General features: G+C 40.1%; 1 protein-coding gene across 6 annotated transcripts in view; it reads left to right on the top strand.

Annotated features, from left to right (window-relative positions):
* Nucleotides 1–22,120, top strand: part of KLF7 (KLF transcription factor 7) — a 98,720-nt gene that overhangs the window by 33,923 nt on the left and 42,677 nt on the right. For 3 of the 6 annotated variants that reach the window (XM_081577962.1, XM_081577964.1, XM_081577963.1), the window contains one exon: nucleotides 6,953–7,583. In XM_081577962.1, coding sequence (XP_081434088.1) covers nucleotides 6,953–7,583 — 631 coding nt within the window. Of the gene's footprint in view, nucleotides 1–6,952; nucleotides 7,587–7,967; nucleotides 8,014–22,120 lie in introns of those variants that run through there. The other 3 variants (XM_081577965.1, XM_081577961.1, XM_081577967.1) reach the window with 3 other exon arrangements.

Below are 22,120 nucleotides of genomic sequence, written 5' to 3'. Positions count from 1 at the left end.
AATAATATGTTAGAAAGAATGACTGTTTTAGAACATTGCTTTACAGAAGAAGGCCCGGTTACCCAACTACAAGTAGCTTGTTTTGTGTCACTTTGAATTTCCATTCTGGGATGTGTGTGACGATTTCAAATCACAGAAAAGTAATTAAGCTTTGGGATGTTCCCAGGAGAAAGGTAAGCAGTTCTTCTCCCTGTTTCTATACTTTAGACTCTTTGGGGACTGTGGCACCATGGTTAATAGCACGTGACAAAACCACACATAATAAATATCACAGGGAGGGACTCCCACAGGCAGCCAACTGCAGTTCACCTGCGTGTGCTTACCTGGGTGAGCATTATTTCTGGGAACCAAAGTTCACCCCTTTCTTTCTAGAAGCATTGTCATCATCATAACCATCAACATCAGCAGGTCAAGGTCTGATCTCAGAAGAAGCATGACTTTGCAGGTTTCCGCAAAGGAGAATGCTGTGTCTCCCCATAATTTTGCATCTGTATTCTTTCCCCAGATTGTTTTATCTGTTTGTATTTTTAACTCTTACATTTTTTAGGTGAATGAAGTAGGTGGGATACTTGGAATGAAGGGCAGATAGCTAATGATAACACAGATGACTGATGATTGATTATAAACATAGGTAGTAGTAGGTAGCATTTTACTTTGATGACTGTATGTTTCCAGAAAGAAATCATTAGCAAAATGCAATTTCTTTTATTTCTTTTTTACTCACTAACTCAAGTATATGTGGATCCAAAGACTACAAATAACTGTTCCTAATGACACAGCTATTGAGCGATGCCAAGAATATTGGACCACTGACTTTGTCTTATGTTCTAATTAAAAGACACAGAAATATTTACAGTGGTGGTGATAGATGGGGGTTGTGAGGTCAGCTTAATTTTTAGAAAGTTCTTAACAACTCTACACCACTTCAAATACTTAGATATAGCTCCCATCTGAGATAGCAAAAGTAGAATTTAGCTCTAAAAGATTATTTTTATTGTTTGAGGCTTAAGTGATTTAAACAATATGATTATTGCTTTTAATGAGATCATAAATCTTAATAAACCAGACATGTCACCAATTTGTGGCCCCTTAGATTCATTTTGGAGATACTGTTTAATTGTCCAGGATTGAAGAGGAATGTTTTTCAGCACTTGACAGCAAGCATATTTTCTTAACTGTATTTCCTAGACCACATTCCTTAAAGAGATAGACTTTATGTTGAACTTTGAATGAAAGGATAATTAGTAGGGGAGAAAATAAAAAAGATTGTGTTAAGTATATGGGCATGAGGGAAAGTTAAGGAGAGGAAAAATAGGTGAGGGAAATCCTTTAGGAGAGATGGCAGAAGTGCCAGGAGATGTTTGTAGTCTTCCCTGGCAAGTTTCATGTAAATTATGGTGAGATAAGGACTGATTGAAAAAGAGCTGTTTGGTAACCTTGGCATCATCATGCCCACATATGACAAGTTTCTTGCATACTTCTTGGGCCTATGAAAGTAACTACCTCTTGATCTTATGAAAGTAACTACAGCAGGGAGATTTTGGTGAACTGAATTTGTGCTGCAAGACTTGGATTATCTTGTTTTCTATCAACTTCTGCCTTTGGATCCTGTCATAGAAGTTGCAGATATGGCAGTAATAGATTTGAATTTTTTTTCTTTTTTAGAGATTAGGTCTTGGATTGGGGCTTCCTTGGTGGCTCAGATGGTAAAGAATCCACCTGCAATGCAGGTGACCCAGGTCTGATCCAGTATTCTTGCCTGGAGAATTCCATGGACAGAGGAGCCTGGCCAGCTACAGTCTTTGGGGCCACAAAGAGTCAGACACAACTGAGCAAATAACACTAATAACAGTGGGTCTTGGATGATGGTTTTTAATAAGCGTGTTTCAACAGGAAGGCTGTGAAGAGAATGGAGAGAGCGTGGTAAAATATTTCAGAGTGATCAGTTCAAAACAAATTCAGGTGGTATTTGTTAGAAAACTCAAAGAAGCCATGCATTTTGAAATCAAGATATTAGAGAGCCTTCACAAAACCCATTTGTGACTCATAAATAATAAGAAAGTCACTTTGCACTTGGGTACCTTTCCTTCTCACTGCTGATGGTAGTAGATTTTTGAGATGGTGGAGGCTGATACAGTGTCTCAAGCCTTAAGCTGTACTGTTAGCTCAGGCTGAGCAAAGCCTCATTTCTCCAAGGTGAGGTACCAGACAGCCATGATTTATGTCATTAAATTGACATCTGCTGACTCCAGTTTGGAGTTTGCTGGCTGGAGTGTCTTTGGGATAGAGTAAATCTCTGTTTCTGGTAGAAAAACAAATATTCGAACTCTATATCAAAATTGACAATCTGGAGATGCTCCTAGTTTGCTGATGGGTATTTCTTTTTTCTTTCTTTCTCTTTTGAAATTATTTAGACTTAACAGAAGTTGAAAAAATTATACATAGAATTCCTATATACATATTCCCAATTTACTTTGATATTACATAACTGTAGTACAAGTCCCCTGGAGGAGGGCATGGCAACCCACTCCAGTATTCTTGCTTGGAGAGTCCCATGGACAGAGGACCCTAATGAACTATGGTCCACAGGGTTTCAAAGAGTTGAACACTACTGAAGCGACTTAGCCCGCATGCATGCATGCAAATCTCTGGTTCTGATAGAAAAATAGACATTCAAACTCTATATCAAAATTTGCAATCTGGAGACACTCCTGGTTTGCCAGTTGGTATTTCTTTTTTCTCTCTCATTTGAAATTATTTACATTTACAGAAGTTGCAAAAATTGTACATAGAGTTCCTGTATACATATTCCTAGCTTACCTTAATATTACATAACCATAGTACAGATATCAGAATAAGAAATTAACATTGATAAAATACCATGAACTAAATCTATACACTTTCTCTTTCTTTGAATTACACTGTTTTTCCCACCCCTGTTCTTTTTCTCATCCAGGATCCAGACAGGGATCTATCCCATTTAGTTGTCTTATCGTCTTAGTTTCCTTCAGTCTGTGACAGCTTTTCAATCTTCCTTTGTTCCTCATGACCTTGGTAGTTTTAAAGAATACTGGCCAGTTATTTTGTAGAATGGCCCTCAGTTTGTATTGGTCTGATGTTTTTTCATGATTAGATTGAGGTTATTGAACTTTTGGCAAGAGAGGCATAGAGTAATGTTGTGCCCTTTTCAGCGTATCATACCAGTGGAATATGATATCAGTATGCTGCTAAATTTCATCATATGGTTAAGATGGTGCATGCCAGGTTTCTCTGCTATAAAATTATTATGTTTCATCTTTGTAATTAATTAATGTCTTATTGGGAGGGGATACTTTGAGACTAGACAGACAAATATCTTGTTTCTCGTTATACCTTCATCTATTGATTTTAACATCCATTGGTGATTCTTGCTGGAAGTCATTATTTCTTTGTTATCTGACTAGTAGCGATCTTCTATTTCCATCAATGCTTCTGTGTTTATTGTCATTTCACTATAAGGAGGAGCTGATCTGTCTCCTCCATTTTTTTATTCAACCATTTTTTATATCACTGTGGATTCATGAATATTAATTTTATTCCATGGGTTAGAATCTGTTATTATTCATTTTTATTGCTCAAATTCCCTAGATTTGGGCTTTGAGAACTCCTTCAAGTTGGCTCATATTTCTTTTTGACATACACCTATCACTTTATGAGCACTTCTTTACCTTATGGTACAACAAGATATTCCAGACTCATCTTTCTTTTCTTTGCCTCAGGCCTTTCAATCAACGTTTCCCTCCAGGGTTCTCTTTATTGGATAATGATATTTAGAAACCAAGATCTTGATGCCAAGTGTGCTCACTACTATTGGGGTGTTTTTTCTTGTGGATTCTTCTGATTGATAGAGCCAGGAAATACATACATGTATACACATACACACAAACATACCTTTGTTACTATATATATCTCTGTGTGTATATATATTGAAATCTGAATAAATACTGAAACCAAAAATTCCAATTAAACATCATAGGTGTTTCTTAAGGGACTTCTTGTAATTATTTTTTAAAAATATGAGAGATAAACTATCTCTTTTGCTTGGAAATAATCTAACAATGAAGTAAATACTCCTCATCTTTAACATTTTATTCTCCAGCACTCCTGATGAGTTTCTGATTGACAAAATCTTCTTTTCTATCTAAGCTTCATCACCAGCAGATATTACAAGAAGTAGATTTTTCAAGACAACAATATTCCATAATGATTTCAGAGGGCTATGCAGCATATTTTGATGGGTTCTCATGCTTCTATAGCTCTCAGATGGAATAGAATGCCTTGTGTTAGGATTGTAAGAGATAGCCTCTCTTAGTGATCCAGATTTTCCCATATTTAAGTGATGAGAAGTATCTCCATCCTTAGATTAGTATGATCCATGTGTTTTGGGATTCAAACTAGGGCATACTGGGTAGGTTAATTTTTATCCTCCCTGAAGAGTGTGTAAATGCATTTAGAATATCTTAGTTCCTCAGAACTCTGAATATGAAGAGATCTGAGCCTCCTATTAGTAACAGTCACAATTTTTTAGTGACTTTGGAACCTTTGAGCTAAAAACTATGTAAGAGGATATGACATCCAAAAGCCCTATCCATAGACACTGGTGACCGTGAAATAGTTTCTGTGTGTGAGGACCTGTCTAAGGGACCTCTTCTAACCCATGATTCAGCTGACTTCTCCCTGGAACATATTTGTGTCTCAAAGGTCTGGTTCTACTCTTTGAACAAAGCTAAAGGAGCATTATGTTCTAGAAGACATGTATTAGTGGTGATATCTAGCTTCAGTGTAGTCCAGATTAAGGTCAGCAGGTAGCTTCTGTACAGTGGAGTGGAATAGAATGATTAAAAATAATAGTATATAGTTGATTTATCTTTGGTTGATAGACATTATGTACCTGATGGGTACCAGACACTGTTCTTGGTAGGTGATGGTTTAAAAAGGGAAGGGAAGGTTAAAGGGAGGTTTTGGGGGGTAATATAATTCAGAAGTGAATTGATTGGGGCTGAGACTGGGGGTTTTAATACTGGAAATAAGTAAATGATAATTTTTAGCAATGATATGGAAAAAGGAAACGAAAAATCTTTGAAACATAGAATTCAGAAAAGAGACAAATAAGGATAAGAGAAATTTCTAGACTTGAGAAGGTGGTAGTATTGGTTTTAGATATAAAGTGGTGGGAAGCTACTCAGCAAGAGCTATTATTTAATCAATAAGCAAAATAGAATCAAGCTTAGTTTTCCAGTAAGCTTTCCTTGATTAACACCTCCATAACATAGAGTACAGAATTCATTGTCCACTGATCCCTTAAGAACTTGTCAACATACCTTACTGTTATATTATTTGGTATCACTTTGCTTGTAAATTCATGTAAATTTTAGCTTGTAATTGTTTATTCTGTATGTACGTCACAGGGATCTGTTACTACGTCATCCTGTAACACAGAAAGCCTTACATCTTGCTGTGAACACAGTAGTTGAATGAACACTTGTGACATGAATATTGAATGAAGATTGGAACCATTCATTAATTTATACTATTAAAAATCAGTAGTGAGACCCAAAGGTGATTCATCATTAAAAATCTGCTTTTCTTATTTAGTAGTGCAGTTTTACCAGAAGGCTGATTAAAAACCAATCTTTTGAAATGTCGCCAAAATAATATCCTTGACAGATACAACATAACCAGGTATATCATTAAAATATATTAACAGAATAAAAGCCTAGAATCAGAACACTGGTTGAAAACATAGAAGTGCTAGAGAGCCAGAGAATTAGGAGCTAGTCACATTTTAAATTTGCCAGCTGTGTTTCTTTGTTGAAGCCCCAGAAGTTAGAACAAATTGAACTGATGGCATAAGTTAGGACTGGGCTTCCCAGGTTGCACTAGTGGTAAAGAACCTGCCAGCCAATGCAGGAGACATAAGAGACACGGGTTCAATCCCTGGGTCAGGAAGATCCCCTAGAGGAGGGCATGACCCTCCACTCTAGTGTTCTGGCCTGGAGAATCCCATGGACAGAGGAGCCTGGCAGCTACAGTCCATAGGGTCACAAAGTGTCAGACACAACTGAAGTAACTTAGCACACGTAAGTTACTATGGTAACTTTACGTAAGAAGTATGGTTTTCTACCAGATTCTGAAAGAGCAGGATTAAATGAGGAGAGCTTTCAGATTATAAACTTAAATATCCATTTTTGCCATAAAAACTCTTCTACCATCAAACAAAGACTTACAAGCACCATGGATGAAGATTTGTTGAAACTCTGAACTTTTCTGATTTTACTTTTCTTGCCTCACTTCTTTACCAGGTGAAAACTTTATATTGAAATAGATTAGTGTCTTTTTCTTTAACAATTCAAAGAGCTGTGTTTGAACTTTTTTTTTTTATCATGTAGACAGAGATGTCAAACTATTGTAATGGGACTCATGCTTCTTGCCACGCAATACGTAGCAGGTGTGCTTTGTGATTTGCCAAAGTCTGTGAAAAATGAAGTTGGCCTGCGGGGAGTCTTACCTTGCTGTGGAAACCTCATCTGATTTTGTTTGCTTCTTGCTTGCATAAGGGCTCCTAGGGAGGCTAAGAGCATCTCACCTATCAAATTGGATTTTGGGATATGAGATCATTTTAACATTGAATGTTCTCAGGGAACTTGATGGTGTGAGATAGCCCTTCTGAGTTTCTAGTTCCCCATTAACTGTAGTGGTTGAGCTCATATGATGTGACCCTTGTGAACCCTTCAGAAGTGTCCAGGGAGAAAAATAACAAGGTCAGACCTTTCACCAAGAAAATTTCAGATATGAGCCAGGAAACATCCTCTGTTGCTTCCTGTAGATTCCTTCTCAGCCTGTCAACATGTGGTTCCCTGGTGTTCTTTGCTTCTGATGGCTGTTTCTCTCCCTCCCTCCTTGCCCTCTGCAGACATGCCTTGAATTGGAACGCTACCTGCAGACGGAGCCCAGGAGGATCTCGGAGACCTTTGGTGAGGACTTGGACTGTTTCCTCCGCGCTTCTCCTCCCCCATGCATTGAGGAAAGCTTCCGGCGCTTAGACCCCCTGCTGCTCCCCGTGGAAGCGACCATCTGCGAGAAGAGCTCGGCCGTGGACATTCTGCTCTCTCGGGACAAGTTGCTATCTGAGACCTGCCTCAGCCTCCAGCCAACCAGCTCTTCTCTAGACAGCTACACAGCCGTCAACCAGGCCCAGCTCAACGCAGTGACCTCATTAACGCCCCCATCGTCCCCTGAGCTCAGCCGCCATCTGGTGAAAACCTCACAGACTCTCTCAGCCGTGGATGGCACAGTGACGTTGAAACTGGTGGCCAAGAAGGCTGCGCTCGGCTCCGTCAAGGTGGGAGGGGTGGCGACAGCAGCGGCAGCCGTGGCGGCAGCTGGGACAGTAAAGAGTGGACAGAGCGACAGTGAACAAGGAGGGCTAGGGGCGGAGGCGTGCCCCGAAAACAAGAAGAGGGTTCACCGCTGTCAGTTTAACGGGTGCCGGAAAGTTTATACAAAAAGCTCCCACTTAAAGGCCCACCAGAGGACTCACACAGGTAGTGGTACAAGTTGGCCGCACGTGGTTTCTCGTTTTTTCTCCTTTAGCCTCGTGGGGGGGGGGGGGGGGAAGGGCTTCTCTCTGTTCCGAGAAGTGGCATCCGTGCCAACTAGGAGGTGTAGAGAGGCAGGCGGGCCTGGGAGAGGAGCCGAGTGACTCACCTGTTAACCTTAGGATCTCCGGGTGTCCCAGGCGCCAGACATGGGTTTGTCACTCGCTGGCTCGGAGATCCTTTCAGAGGGCGGTGCCAGCCTCGGTGTAGTATCAGACACTGCTGAGGCTGCCTGAACGGGGTTCTGGTGGTGTGACTCACAGCCGTACGTGATGTATGCACCTGTCACTCCCTGACACTTTCTGTTGTTTTATCGGTGTGATTCTGCAGTTTTGATCAACACTGGAATCTGAGAAGTTACCTTGGAGAGAATTCGCAATTGAACAAGGTAGCCAGGGTGTCCCTATTTACTCTTTTTTCCAGCATCCCTGATTTTCCATCAAAGTCACCAACAGCAGGAGGGTTTCAGAGTTCATTAGATGTGATCATTCTATAATTAATTGGCATCTCCTCTTTTGCATTGTTCTCTGGCGCGTGCTTTATGGAGAGATGGCAGAATTGCTTTTTAATGAGCTTGTTACTGCGAAGTTGCTAAAGGGATTACATTGCTATGTGTGTGGTAAGGGCTGTGGGGACCGGCGGGGACTGTATGGTTTACTCAGGATTTCTGTGGTGACTCCCAGGACTCATACTGATCTTGGGAGCAATGGGATAATTTAGAAGAGTGGGGTCTGTGAAGAAAAGAATGAACTTAGCATTTTCCTTGAAGCTGGTCTTTGTTCTCTGCTTTGAGGTAGAAACTTAGGGCTGATGTCTCTTCTTGGGGTTAGCATTGTAGGAGCAATTACTGTCATTAGTGGTTTTTAAATGAGTCCCTGAAAGTATATTGCCAGTATGGTTTTTTCAAACTGCGTGCACAATACCAGCTGAACAGGGAAGAGCTCCGAAAGTGTAAGTAGCAGAATCAGAGTGTTGCCGGGAAGAAATGGGTGGTTAGATCTAGGCTGGGAGATGTGCCTGGAGAGAGTTCTTGGCCTCACTGCTTGCCTTCCGGGTGCTCTGTAGTGACTTGCGGATTGTGTCACCAGGGAAGTGTGCAGTGCAGAGATCATTGGTTGGAAAATGGGGACACCTAGGTTCTAGTTCTAGTGCTGTCACTAACTAGCTTTGTCACCTTGAGCACATGCCTTTACCTCACTGGTGGCCTCACTTTTCACATCTGCCAAACAATTTGGCTTTTGAGGCCCCTCTCAGCTCTAATGTTCTGGGGGGAGGTGGTTTTGGGAAATGTCTTTGTGCATATCAGAGGAGCTTCCTTGAGGTAGGAGTGTATAATGTGTGTCTAGAAACCATCACCACCTTGAATTTCGAAGTCATTCCCATGGGAGGATGATAGCGGATGGTGTTTCCTCACAGCATAAGACTTAGGCATGTTCTCCTCTCATTTCAAACTAACTTTTGCTTGTGGTCCTTGCTTGGTTCATGGAAAGTTATCCTAAGGTTCAGGTTCAAGTCCCACTCATGGTTCCTTTTGGAGTTTGAGTTTGAGTCCTCCAGTCCACATACTTCAAAGCAAAAGCTTCCTGCTACTGTCAACTTTTTCTTTTATTCACCTGTCTGTATTGTTCTGGAGGTTAGTTTTATTTATTTGTCTTTCTTTCTCAAGTCAGTGAGTAAAGTAACTAGAAGACATTGCAGTGCTCCCAGGCTTCAGGCATGACTCATCTCCTCTTCCCCCCAGGAAACCAGAGAAGGCAGGATGAGGCGAGAAGGTTGATCTTTGTTGGTGGTATGGAATTCATGATTATGAGCACATTTTTTAAATTATTGACATGAAGACAGGCTATGTCCTGCCTAGTTTGGAGGCTGGATATCTCTGGAGAAGCAGAGATTCTTTTTTGGTGGGGGGTGAGTCCAGAGCATTTGCTTCTTTTTCCTGTCCCCTCTTTCTAATGGCAGAGAAGGCAATGGCAACCCACTCCAGTACTTTTGCCTGGAAAATCCCATGGATGGAGGAGCCTAGTGGGCTGCAGCCCATGGGGTCGCTAAGAGTCGGACATGACTGAGTGAATTCACTTTCACGCATTGGAGAAGGAAATGGCAACCCACTCCAATGTTCTTGCCTGGAGAATCCCAGGGACGGGAGAGCCTGGTGGGCTGCCGTCTATGGGGTCGCACAGAGTCGGACACGACTGAAGCGACTTAGCAGCAGCAGCAGCAGCTTTCTGATGGATGTGTTAGAAGGATAACTCTGAGAAGTGATGCATCTTCTGTGCATTGTTTTTTGGGCATTGTTTACTCAGAGTGATTATCAAGGTGGAGCTCATTATGTTTCCCAGCACCTGCAACCACTTGCCCTATAGTGGATTAAAGTGGAACGAATCCTCCCTGTGGGGAATTTATACAAGAAGGCACCTTGCATTATTGGAAAGGCAGTACTACAGAGCGGTTAAGAGCAGGGCTTTGCAGTCAGGGAGACTCAGGTTTGAATTCTGGCTCTACAACTTCCTAGATTTATGACCTGGATACCTGATGCATCTTCCCTGAGTCTCGGTTTCCTCATCTGTAAAACAGGGATAATTTACCTCCTACATTGTTTTGAAAATTAAATGAGTAAATATATGTAAAGTGAAAGTTAGTCGCTCAGTTGTTTCCGACTCTTTGGGATCCCATGGACTGTAGGCTGGCTAGGCTCCTCTGTCCATGGAATTCTCTAGGCAGGAGTACTGGAATGGGTTGCCATTTCTTCCTCCAGGGGATCTTCCAGAGGTAGAGTTGGGCGATGAGGAGAGGGACTCTGAAATAATTTGGATTAAATAGATGAGAATCAGAAGTATTTATTTGGAATTGGTGTGAAGGGGGCAAAGGGCAACTGAAAATAAAAGTGATAATTTATGTGGTGTGGATGAACTAAGAATAATGAAAAAAGCATGAAGGATGGAATCAAATTAAGTGCAAACATATCAAGGAAGTGGACTAGCAAAAGCTTGGGGGTAAAGGTATATGGTGATGAGAATTCAGGTTGGAGACAAGGCCACTGATAGAAAGAAATGAAGAAGGGAGGGCTGCTGACCAAGTGTTGAAATGAAGCTCTGGTTGGATTCAGGCAAGCTGTTTTAACACAGGGCTCACTTTAATTCAATGAAAATATTTTCTTATCTTTCAGCTGGGGAAGTGTTTTGGGACATAAAAAGAGAGAGAGAGAGAGAGAGAAAAGCATCCAGGATAAAGAGAGGAAATACTGGCATTTTGTTCTCTGGAGTTATATATATGCTCTATCTCTTCTATATGGTAATATGTTGAAAAAGAGACACACTTGCAAAAATGAAATAAACTGTGTGGGTCTCAGTCTATGCATAAAGAAAGACAATACGTTGTTGGTAACATGGGTTTCCTTGCAATGAATAATTTTTAAAAAAGTGTTATTCATTTCATCTTTATATAGATAGAATTTACTGAGCTGGAAAAGATATGCTGCTGCTGCTGCTTTTTTTGTCCTTCTGTGGCCGTTTTTTTGAGGATGCTGAATCCTTCAAACTTTTTGCCCTGGAGGATGTTAGGCAATGAGGTGATTTTTCTTTTTTCAGGTAGCAGATGTTCAAATTGGTAGCTAGGGCACGAATACTGGTTGCCCAAGATGCTGAAGTGAGGGATGGGGGAGCCAGGCTTGGGGTGGCTGAAGATGAGGCAGAGGCTAGGACAAAGGGAATATTGTGAAGTAGCAGAATCTAAGTGAAAGGAAGCATATAAAAATGGACATATGGTTTATTCATTGGGAAGAGCACTTAGTGCTGGCATGAGGGTAAAAATGTCCTTTAGCAGCCAAGCCATTACAGACCTTTCTCTTCCACTCTTTTCTGGTCTTTGTATAATATATTTTTCTTTCTCAATAAGTCAACCATTATGTTCACAGTTTTATTCGTCTTCTTGGAGACAGCTAAGTAAAATTTTGTTGCAGGGAAATCCCTCACTTTCAGTTTCTAAAATACTACTTTATTATGTTTATTTTCAGCAAAAATCAATTTGTTAAAATGTTGGTAGTTTCTATTCAAAACAAACAACAAAGAATAATTTTCCACATTTCTTCTTGATCGTTTCTGAGAAGGAAAAAAAAAGCCTGTGATTGAAATGGAGCTTTATGTCAAGTGAGCAGACTTCTGTAATATGAAAATTCATATAAAATCATGTCTGCATTTACACTGTTAAGATGAGTCATGTTGGTAAAGTCAGAACAAAGGCCAGCAGCGAAATCTTTGATTGTTGGTCACAGAGGAGGGAGCAAAGAGGCCATGTCCTGTCTTCTGCTACTTGGACAAGGGCTCTCTGTAGACTGGAGTTGCTTCTGCCTAATCCATGGGTGGTGATACAACATTCTAGGTTTTGCACTGAAAGATGTAAAGGTATGCTTTTAGGTGAAAAGATAAAAATGACCGTGCAGTTTACATAGCACTTGATATCTGCTTTGAGGCAGGTCATAATGAATCATAATGTGGCACAATCTCTAAGTTTAATTAGGATTTAGGGAAATACTTTGTTTTTAAATGGAAAGGTGGCTAAAAACATTGTGAACAAAAAGATGGGTATCAGTTCAGTTCAGTCGCTCAGTCGTGTCCAATATTTTGCGACCCCATGGACTGCAGCACACCAGGTCTCCCATCGCCAACTCCTGGAGTTTACTCAAACTCGTGTCCATTGACTCTGTGATTCCTTCCAGCCGTCTCATCGTCTGTCATCCCATTCTTCTCCTGCCTTCAATCTTTCCCAGCATCAGGGTCTTTTCAAATGAGTCAATTCTTCGCATTAGGTAGCCAAAGTATTAGAGTTTCAGCTTTAGCATCAGTCCTTCCAATGAATGTTCAGGACTGATTTCCTTTAGGATGGACTGGTTAGATCTCCTTGCAGTCCAAGGGACTCTGAAGAGTCTTCTCCAACACCACAGTTCAAAAGATCAATTCTTTGGCGCTCAGCTTTCATTATAGTCCAACTCTCACATCCATACATGACTACTGGAAAAACCATAGCTTTGACTAGACGGACCTTTGTTGGCAAAGTAATGTCTCTGCTTTTTAATATGCTTCTAGGTTGGTCATAAGTTTTCTTGCAAGGAGCCAGCATCTTTTAATTTCATGGCTGCAGTCACCATCTGCAGTGATTTTAGAGCTCCCCCCAAATCAAGTCTCTCACAGTTTCCATTGTTTCCCCATCTATTTGCCATGAAGTGATGGGACCAGATGCCATGATCTTAGTGTTCTGAATGTTGAGTTCTAAGCCAACCTTTTCACTCTCCTCTCTCACTCTCATCAAGAGGCTCTTTAGTTCTTCTTCACTTTCTGCCATAAGGGTGGTGTCATCTGCATATCTGAGGTTATTGATATTTCTTCCGGCAATCTTGATTTCAGCTTGTGCTTCTTCCAGCCCAGCGTTTCTCATGAGGTACTCTGCATATAAGTTAAATAGGCAGGGTGACAGTATACAGCCTTGCTGCTTAGTCACTTCAGTCGTGTCCGACTCTGTGCGACCCCATAGACGGCAGCCCACCAGGCTCCACCGTCCATGAGATTCTCCAGGCAAGAACACTGGAGTGGGTTGCCGTTTCCTTCTCCAATGCATGAAAGTGAAAAGTGAAAGTGAAGTCGCTCAGTTGTGTCCAACTCTTCGCGACCCCTTGGACTGCAGCCTACCAGGCTCCTCCGTCCGTGGGATTTTCCAGGCAAGAGTACTGGGGTGGGTTGCCATTGCCTTCTCTGATACGGCCTTGATGTACTCCTTTTCCTATTTGGAACCAGTCTGTTGTTCCATATCCAGTTCTAACTGTTGCTTCCTGACCTGCATACAGGTTTCTCAAGAGGCAGGTCAGATGGTCTAGTATTCCCATCTCTTTCAGAATTTTCCACAGTTTATTGTGATCCACACAGTCAAAGGCTTTGGCATAGTCAATAAAGCAGAAGTAGATGTTTTTTTGGAACTGTCTTGCTTTTGTGATGATCCAAAGGATATTGGCAATTTGGTCTCTGGTTCCTCTGCCTTTATTAAATCCAGCTTGAACATCTGAAAGTTTACAGTTCACCTACTGTTGAAGCCTGCCTTGGAGAATTTTGAACATTACTTTGCTAGCGTGTGAGATGAGTGCAATTGTGTGGTTACTCTGAGCATTCTTTGGGATTGGAATGAATCCCAAAGAATCCGTTTTCCAGTCCTGTGGCCACTGCTGAGTTTTCCAAACTTGCTGGCATATTGAGTGCAACACTTTAACAGCATCATTTTTTAAGATTTGAAATAGCTCAACTGGAATTCCATCACTTCCACTAGCTTTGTTCATAGTGATGCTTTGTAAGGCCCGCTTGACTTCACATTCCAGGATGTCTGGCTCTAGGTGAGTGATCACACCATCGTGATGATCTGGGTCATGAAGATCTTTTTTGTACAGTTCTTCTGAGTATTCTTGCCACCTCTTCTTAATATCTTCTGCTTCTGTTAGGTCCATACCATTTCTGTCCTTTATTGAGCCCATCTTTGCATGAAATGTTTCCTCTGTATCTCTGATTTTCTTGAAGAGATCTCTAGTCTTTCCCATTCTATTGTTTTCCTCTATTTCTTTGCACTGATCACTGAGGAAATCTTTCTTATCTCTCCTTGCTATTCTTTGGAACTCTGCATTCAAGTGGGTATATTTTTCCTTTTCTCCTTTGCCTTTCACCTCTCTTCACAGCTATTTGTAAGGCTTTCTCGGACAACCATTTTGCCTTTTTGCATTTCTTTTTCTTGGGGATGGTCTTGATCCCTGCCTCCTTTACAATGTCAGGATGGGTATAGTGTTTAAGAGATAACAAAAGTGCTTTAATGAAAGCTTGAAGTATAATTTATTGTATTTATTCAATAAACACTTATAAAAAACTTTTTATATGTCAGATAATGTTTAGAGTATTAAGAAACAGAATTCAACTGAGTAAATTTTAAAGATCTCAGTGTCTTTATTCAGTGATTCATGAATTGGGCAGCATCTCATCTAGCATCTATAGGAAGGAGCTCTGAAATGCTATAAGCAACTTCCCTGGTGGCTCAGACAGTGAAAGCGTCTGCCTACAATGCAGGAGACCCTGGTTCGATCCCTGGTTCAGGAAGATCCCTTGGAGAAAGAAAGGGGAGTCCACTCCAGTACTCTTGCCTGAAAAATCCCATGGATGGAGGAGCCTGATAGGCTACAGTGCATGGGGTTGCAAAGAGTCGGACATGACTGAACGACTTCACTTTCTTTCTGATATGCTATACAAATCGAAAGACTTTTATAGACAAAAACCTGGACAAGGAAGTTATACCAGCAAAGAGCTGATGGTTTGTGGCAGGGTCACCTTCCTTTAGGGAATGGTAGGGGTCTGTGAGTTAGATAACCTTACTAGTTCTGACCTGGCCATTCCAGATTGCCTGGTTTAAGATTCTATTCCTAGGAGAGGCTGAATCTATATTAAATTTGTAAGTTTCAGCTTGGTGAAGTAGGGCTTAGCACAAGTGACTCCATTTTGGTCCAGTTGTGTCTTTTTTAACAGTTCTTCTATTTTGATCAGACTCAGCCTGGGAGATGTGATCAGTATTTAAGGCATCAAATGCCACTCCCAGCTACTGCTCTGAAGATCTCCGAGTTTTTGCTGATTCTCTGTGTGCTGTTCACAGATCATGACTTAAGGTTCACATGTTTTAAGTTGGTCATTCTCTTCATCCGTTTTCTGATGTTTCAGTCTTAGGGTATCGTTTGGTGGTTAGTGGCTACAAACATGCATTTAAAGTGCACCAGGAAGACTATTATGATTATTATAAGCAAGACAATTCCCAGTGTCTGGAGTGCACTGAGCCATGATTCCCAAGAGCCAAGCCAATGAAAACTAAATACAGAAAACTAAATAAAGAAAAATCTTGTTAAAGCAATCACTTTTTAAAGCCAAGTGGCTTGTTCAGTGATTTTGTGAAGCTGAGTTTCAGCTTCCCCAGAAGGGTTAATGCATGTGCAACAAGTGGTGTTGGATGCAGCACAAGATACCTTCTTGTTAAGTTACAAGATAATCGGCGGCTATCCCATCATTAAGAGCAACCTTGGTCAGAAAGTCTTAAGGATTTTTCTTGGGCAGCTTTAGCAGTGGATTCTGCAGTACTTTAAAAAGTTAATGACAGTTTCTGATCATTTGTACTCACTGCTAACCGGGGAAGTAGGGTTCGATCTGTGAGTTGGTAAGATCCCCTGGAGGAGGGCATGGCAACCGACTCCAGCATTCTTGCCTAGAAAATTCCATGAGCCTGGCAGGCTATAGTCCATAGGGCTGCAAATAGTCGGATATGACGGAAGCAACTGAACATACACACACGAGCATAGAGAGACAACCTAAGAGGCATTGCCTGGTTACACACCAGCCATCAAGGCATGCATAAGCCCAAGGAGAATGATAATCAACACAGACAAAGATTAATCATGTTGGGGCACAAACCATTCCTACTAATGGATTCATTCGCAGGAATTTGTTACATTTGCCCATTCAAACCAGGGATCAGTTAGGTTTTCAGTGCATCTGGAAAGTAAATCTCCTTCCTCAAAATAAAACATTGTTCTAAATTTCTGGCAAACTTGGGTGCTGCTGTTAAGATCTTTTCATGACTGGGGAGGAATCTTAGTTAGATAATCATAAGAACATGGGAGTGCAGATATACTGTGATTTCTCTAGGTATTGTGTCTAGTTGTATCTAGTGCACCTATAATAAGAGAAAAGTAAAAACAAGGCACTAGTTGTTCTGGCCATAAAAATCAGACCCTCTAGATGATTTCTAAGGGAGTTTCAATTGTAGTTTACAAGACATTCGGAATAGATGAAAAAGTGGTCATAGGGAAGACCAGTGATTCTCTAGCATTATGGACAGATTGGTATTTTTAATGGCAGATCCAGTAGTCTAAAAGGTTATCCCCCTTAGTAATGGCCTGGGAGATATGGATGATAGTGTTGTCTTTTTAGGACAATGCCGAAGTAAAAGAAAGAAAAGAAGAAAAGGTTTTTATTGTTTAATTAAAGTATGAAGTCTTGACCCAGCATCTTGGGTGGAGGCAGTTTACATTGATGTCAGCTACTTCTCTTCTAGTCAGTTTTATTTGCAGGTCTCTAGAGTTTGCCCAATTCTAGATATCATGTGGAGCCTTCTTCAGCTGTAAGATACGTACTCGAGGTTTATTACTTTCTAGTTTTGTAGCAGTGTCAGTGCTCAGGAGCACTTGGTAAAGTCTTTTCCATGAGTCTCATTTTTGCAAAAATATTAGAGTAAAACAGTAGGTGTCTGTAAGTTACAAAAGACTTTAAAATGCCCATTATTAAAGATATGATGCCAACTCATTTGCTAAGGAAGTATATTTATTTCTGTGATACACAGCATTTTAAGATAGTAACTAAAATTGTGACTGATAATATTTTACCAGAACATGTAAGAGTTCCGGGAATGTTATACAGTTTCTGGAACACTTGTAACATATACCTATACAAGTACAAAATAAAGAAGACTTAATATTACCTATTTGATAGCGCTTCTTGGTTAATTTAACATAGTAAATAAGCCTAGTTAGTTTAACATATCTTTTTTTATAAAGAGAGAAAACAAATCTCTTGAGATGTTCCAGGGGCCCTCTAGAATATTCCAAAAAAGTTTGAAGTCAAAAAACTTCATTTAGAATTTGGTTTGGGGGAAGTTTGTCAAAAATATCCATTTAATAAAATGACAGTAGTTATTGTTAAAGGCAGAACAGAAAGTTACATAATTGCGAGCAAATCTTAGCTCTTTAATTTTGAGAAGATTGGGTTTTCTTAAGTAAAAGACCTGAGAAAGACAGTGTGAAGCACAGTAAGTTATTTTGGTGACTTAAGATCTTCACTCTTCAGGCAGATTACTTAAAAAATAAAGAAAATTTCACAATCAGTTATCAAAAGTAGACCAAAAGTCCAACAAAACCTTAGTAATTTTAACAGAGAAAATAAAATTCTAATTTTGCACCAGAGTACTTTTGATAGTAAAACTCATTTTTTAAACAATTAAATAAATTTATTCTAATCCTAGACGTCCTGACTACACATAAAACCAAGGTTCCTCTTATACAAACTGTCTACAATTTGGTTCTATTTTTTTTCTCTTTCTTATTCTAAAACAATGAGTCATTTTACTTTCCTTACCTACTTTTCATACAGTTATTTTCCTTCACCTTTATTTTTCTAAGTAGTTCTAACTACATACATGATTAGAATGACTCTTAGAATGGTTAATTCATAGTGAAAACTGAGATGTAGGAAGTTGTGGGATATCTCTTACATGGGCATTCTGTGGATTAGCAAATTTAGAAATACACGTCATAATTTCTAGAAATACACGTCATAATTTATAATTTCTAGAAATACACTCTTCCTCATAATAAATTTTCCAATGTGGCAAACAAAAAAAAAAGTTTACCAATAAACCCAAATATCTTAAGTTTCTCAGTAATAGGAAGCCAAAAGTAGATAAACATACATTCAGGACTAATGTTCCAAGATTTATTTGGAAACAATATAGGTATTCAATTAAATATTCATCATTTAAATTAACATAGAAAAACTCTTAAGGTTTCAAGTTACTGAAAAAATTGGAATATATTTAAATAAACATACCATAAACTATAGTTATTACTGGAAAGTGGAAATACTTATCACACTTATGTCTATTCAAATCACTTGTTCTTAGTGGCTATGTTTAGATAACTCATGAAAATTTTAGTATACCAAGTTATTTTTCTTGGTGAAAAATTCTGTAATAGAGATAACCCAGGTAGAATAAAAATTGTATGCCTGCATTATTTCAGTATTGATAACTTTATAGACATGTCTGTTTTAATTAAACCAACAAACTTAAACTAGCCTTTATTTAGTGGTGATAATCCCAGGTCTTGTGAACTTAAAACATTTGGGATAGTTTTTATATTTCTGAGACTAAATTTATGTAGCATTTGTTTGTTTTAAAAGCAATTGAATAAAGCCCTTTACAAATTAATTTTAGCCTTACTATCCAAAGGTAGATAATACCACACATCTATAACACATATACAGTTGACCTTTGAACGGTATGGAGTTAAGGAGCGCTGACCCTCTGCATAGTCTAAAATCTGTGTATAACTTATAGTCTGTCCTCTCTACATGGTTCCAATATATCTGCAGATTCAACTAAGTGCAGATCATGTAGTACTGTAATACCAACTACTGGAAAAAACCTACACATAAGCGGATCCACACAGTTCAAATCTGTGTTGTTCAGGTGTCAACTGTGTGTGTAGATACACATAAAGACAGATCAGTTCAGTTCAGTCGCTCAGTCGTGTCCGACTCTTTGCAACCCCATGGACTACAGCTCGCCAGGCCTCCCTGTCCATTGCCAACTCCCGGAGTTTACTCAAACTAATGTCCATTGAGTTGGTGATGCCATCCAGCCATCTCATCCTCTGTCGTCTCTTTCTCTTCCTGCCTTCAGTCTTTCCCAACATCAGGGTCTAGCTTCCATTCCCAAATTTTAGCCACGAATCAAGTACAATAATATAAAATCACTAGTTATATAAAATAAGTTGGATCCAAATTTTGTATTTGCCAGGTAAAATAAATTACGGATCAAGCAGCTAAAGCTTTTTACTAATATTGGTGGGGAAGACAGTTCAGGTTTTTCATTTGTCTAAGTTCCAAATAACCACATCCCCCTCCCCCCTTTTTTTTTCCTTTAGTAGGAATTACCACCCTGGAGTTTTCATTTAAAAGAGATGGCCTAGGTACGATTTCCTAGAGATGACCAGGTAGAATATTTACATCTCAAAGCCCAGGGAAAGAATGCGAGTTCCTCCAAGAAGGACTCTTGTTTCCTAAGACCAGGATTGCAGAACCTGCAAGTCTTTTGAGATGAATAAGAAAGGTTTGGGGATTGGACTTCATATTGTTTCTAGAGCTGCATTTCTGGTTTTGCAAAAATTTGTAAGATGTAGACAGTTGCTTTTAATTTCTATTTCTCTAAAGAAGTTATAGCCTAAATGATTTTATTAAGGGGTTGATTTGCTTATCCAACCACATTATCTTCAATTTACATTTTTTTATATTGGGGAGAAGATTTCCAACTAAGATGGAAATGAAAATCTTTGGAACATTTTAGTAAATCCTTCCATAAAACCATCAGAATTTTGTTTTTTTTTATTTTTTTCCTCCTTCTGGGTACATAGTTTTGTTTTATCTTAGGGGAGACGGTTTAAAAATTTTTTTCCATCAGGCTCTGAATATCAGCTTCTAGTTTGGCCAACCTCTGATCACAGAGCTACTTAAAAAATGCTTTCAAATATCTTCTCAATTTTCAGCTGAAACAAACAATAAATATAAATAAATAAATACTGGCAGTATTGAATAATCCTATGGACTCAAGAGGTATCCCCAAAGAGAGTGCAAAAGATATACCCTCCCAAGATCCAGAGCCAAAGATAGACAAAGGGAAAAAAGTAAGGAAAAAAAAATATAATTCCCCCGAGCACTGGCCATATACAGGAGCTGCAAATGAAGTTCAACCATATTTCTGTCCAACCATATCTAACTGAAAATGGAGATATAACCTACATTTTCTGCCCAGTCATATTTTGGGGCACCAAAGTTCCATGGTAGCTCACTTGGTAAAAATCTGCTTGCAGTGCAGGAGACCCTGGTTCCATCTCTGAGTCAGGAAGATCCCCTGGAGAAGGAAATGGCAACCTACTCCAGTATTCTTGCATAGAAAATCTTATGGACAGAGGAGCCTGGCAGGCTACAGTCTGTGGGGTCACAAGAGTTGGATACAACCTAGTGACTAAAGTGAAAGTTGTTCAGTCGTGTCCGACTCTTTGTGACTCCATGGACTATACATATACAGTCCATGGAATTCTCCAGGCCAGAATACTGAAGTGGGTAGCCTTTCCCTTCTCCAGGGGATCTTCCCAACCCAGTGATCAAAACCAGGTCTCCCACATTACAGGTAGGTTCTTTACAATCTGAGCCACAAGGGAAGCCCAAGAATATTGGAGTGGTTAGCCTGTCCCTTCTCCAGCAGATCTTCCGGACCCAGGAATCAAACTGGGGTCTCCTGCATTGCAGGTGGATTCTTTACCAACTGAGCTATCTGGGAAGCCTAAACCGTCACCAAATTGACAAACCAAGCTCTCAGGATGTAAAACAAGGCAAACAAGAAGGTAACAGCTTTCCTTGGCAGAGAAAGAATCAATAACCACTGTATCTGGATTTAGAAAGGAAAGGACCATGTGAAATTTTAGTTTCCTTTTTCATCTGGGCATAACAGGCATTCAGGAGAGCTGATTCTGTTAAGTATTCTCACCCTTTGCTGGTCTCCCAGTTTTCCCATAAACCCATCTGCAGGCTTTGCTGGTGGCTCAGACAGTAAAGAATCTGTCTGCAATGCATAAGATGCTGGTTTGATCCCTGGGTTGGGAAGATCCCTTGGAGAAGAGAATGGCTACCCACTACAGTATTCTTGCCTGGAGAATTCCGTGGACAGAGGAGCCTGGTGGCCACTGTTGTAAGATATTCATAGTTTCTGGGACCACAGTTCTTGGACATAAAATAAGCAAGTGTGCCAGAGTGTAGTGTACTCAATTCTTTGAAACTTAAGGATCTCAGTTTTTTTAGCTAAGCCTTGGGTCTCTTGGAGCCAGAATTAATACCTGAGAGGAATGTGGCTCTGGATTGGGGATTGTGTGGTATTTTACAGCCTACCTTGTTGTGTGGAAATTTCCTTGGTATTGGCAGGTGACCTGGTATCAGCCTAACCCATTTTGTGACCAATTTGTCCTAACACGAAGAGTCTTTTGAGGTAAGTGACAAGTGCTCTAACAGCTTTTAAGTGCTTGACCATACCCATCAATTTTGTGACTTTGATCTTCTGAGATTCCCATTACCAATAGTCTTTCAGTTCAGTTCAGTTCAGTCGCTCAGTTGTGTCCGACTGTTTGCGACCCCATGAACTGCAACATGCCAGGCCTCCCTGTCCATAATCAACTCCCGAAGTTCACCCAAATTCATGTCCATTGAGTCAGTGATGCCATCCAACCATCTCATCCTTTGTCGTCCCCTTCTCCTCCTGCCCTCAATCTTGCCCAGCATCAGGGTCTTTTCAAACGAGTCAGCTCTTCGCATCAGGTGGCCAAAATATTGGAGTTTCAGCTTCAACATCAGTCCTTCCAATGAACACCCAGGGCTGATCTTTAGGATGGACTGGTTGTATCTCCTTGCAGTCCAGCAGACTCTCAAGAGTCTTCTCCAACACCACAGTTCAAAAGCATCAATTCTTCGGCACTCAGCTTTCTTTGTAGTCCAACTCTCACATCCATACATGACTACTGGAAAAACCATAGCCTTGACTAGATGGACCTTTGTTGACAAAGTAATGTCTCTGCTTTTTAATATGCTGTCTAGGTTGGT

This window comes from Giraffa tippelskirchi, chromosome 3 (genome assembly GCF_054371585.1).
Source record: "Giraffa tippelskirchi isolate mGirTip1 chromosome 3, T2T-mGirTip1v1.2.pri, whole genome shotgun sequence".
NCBI classification, from domain to species: domain Eukaryota; kingdom Metazoa; phylum Chordata; class Mammalia; order Artiodactyla; family Giraffidae; genus Giraffa; species Giraffa tippelskirchi.
This window is presented reverse-complemented; position numbering and strand designations above follow the sequence as displayed.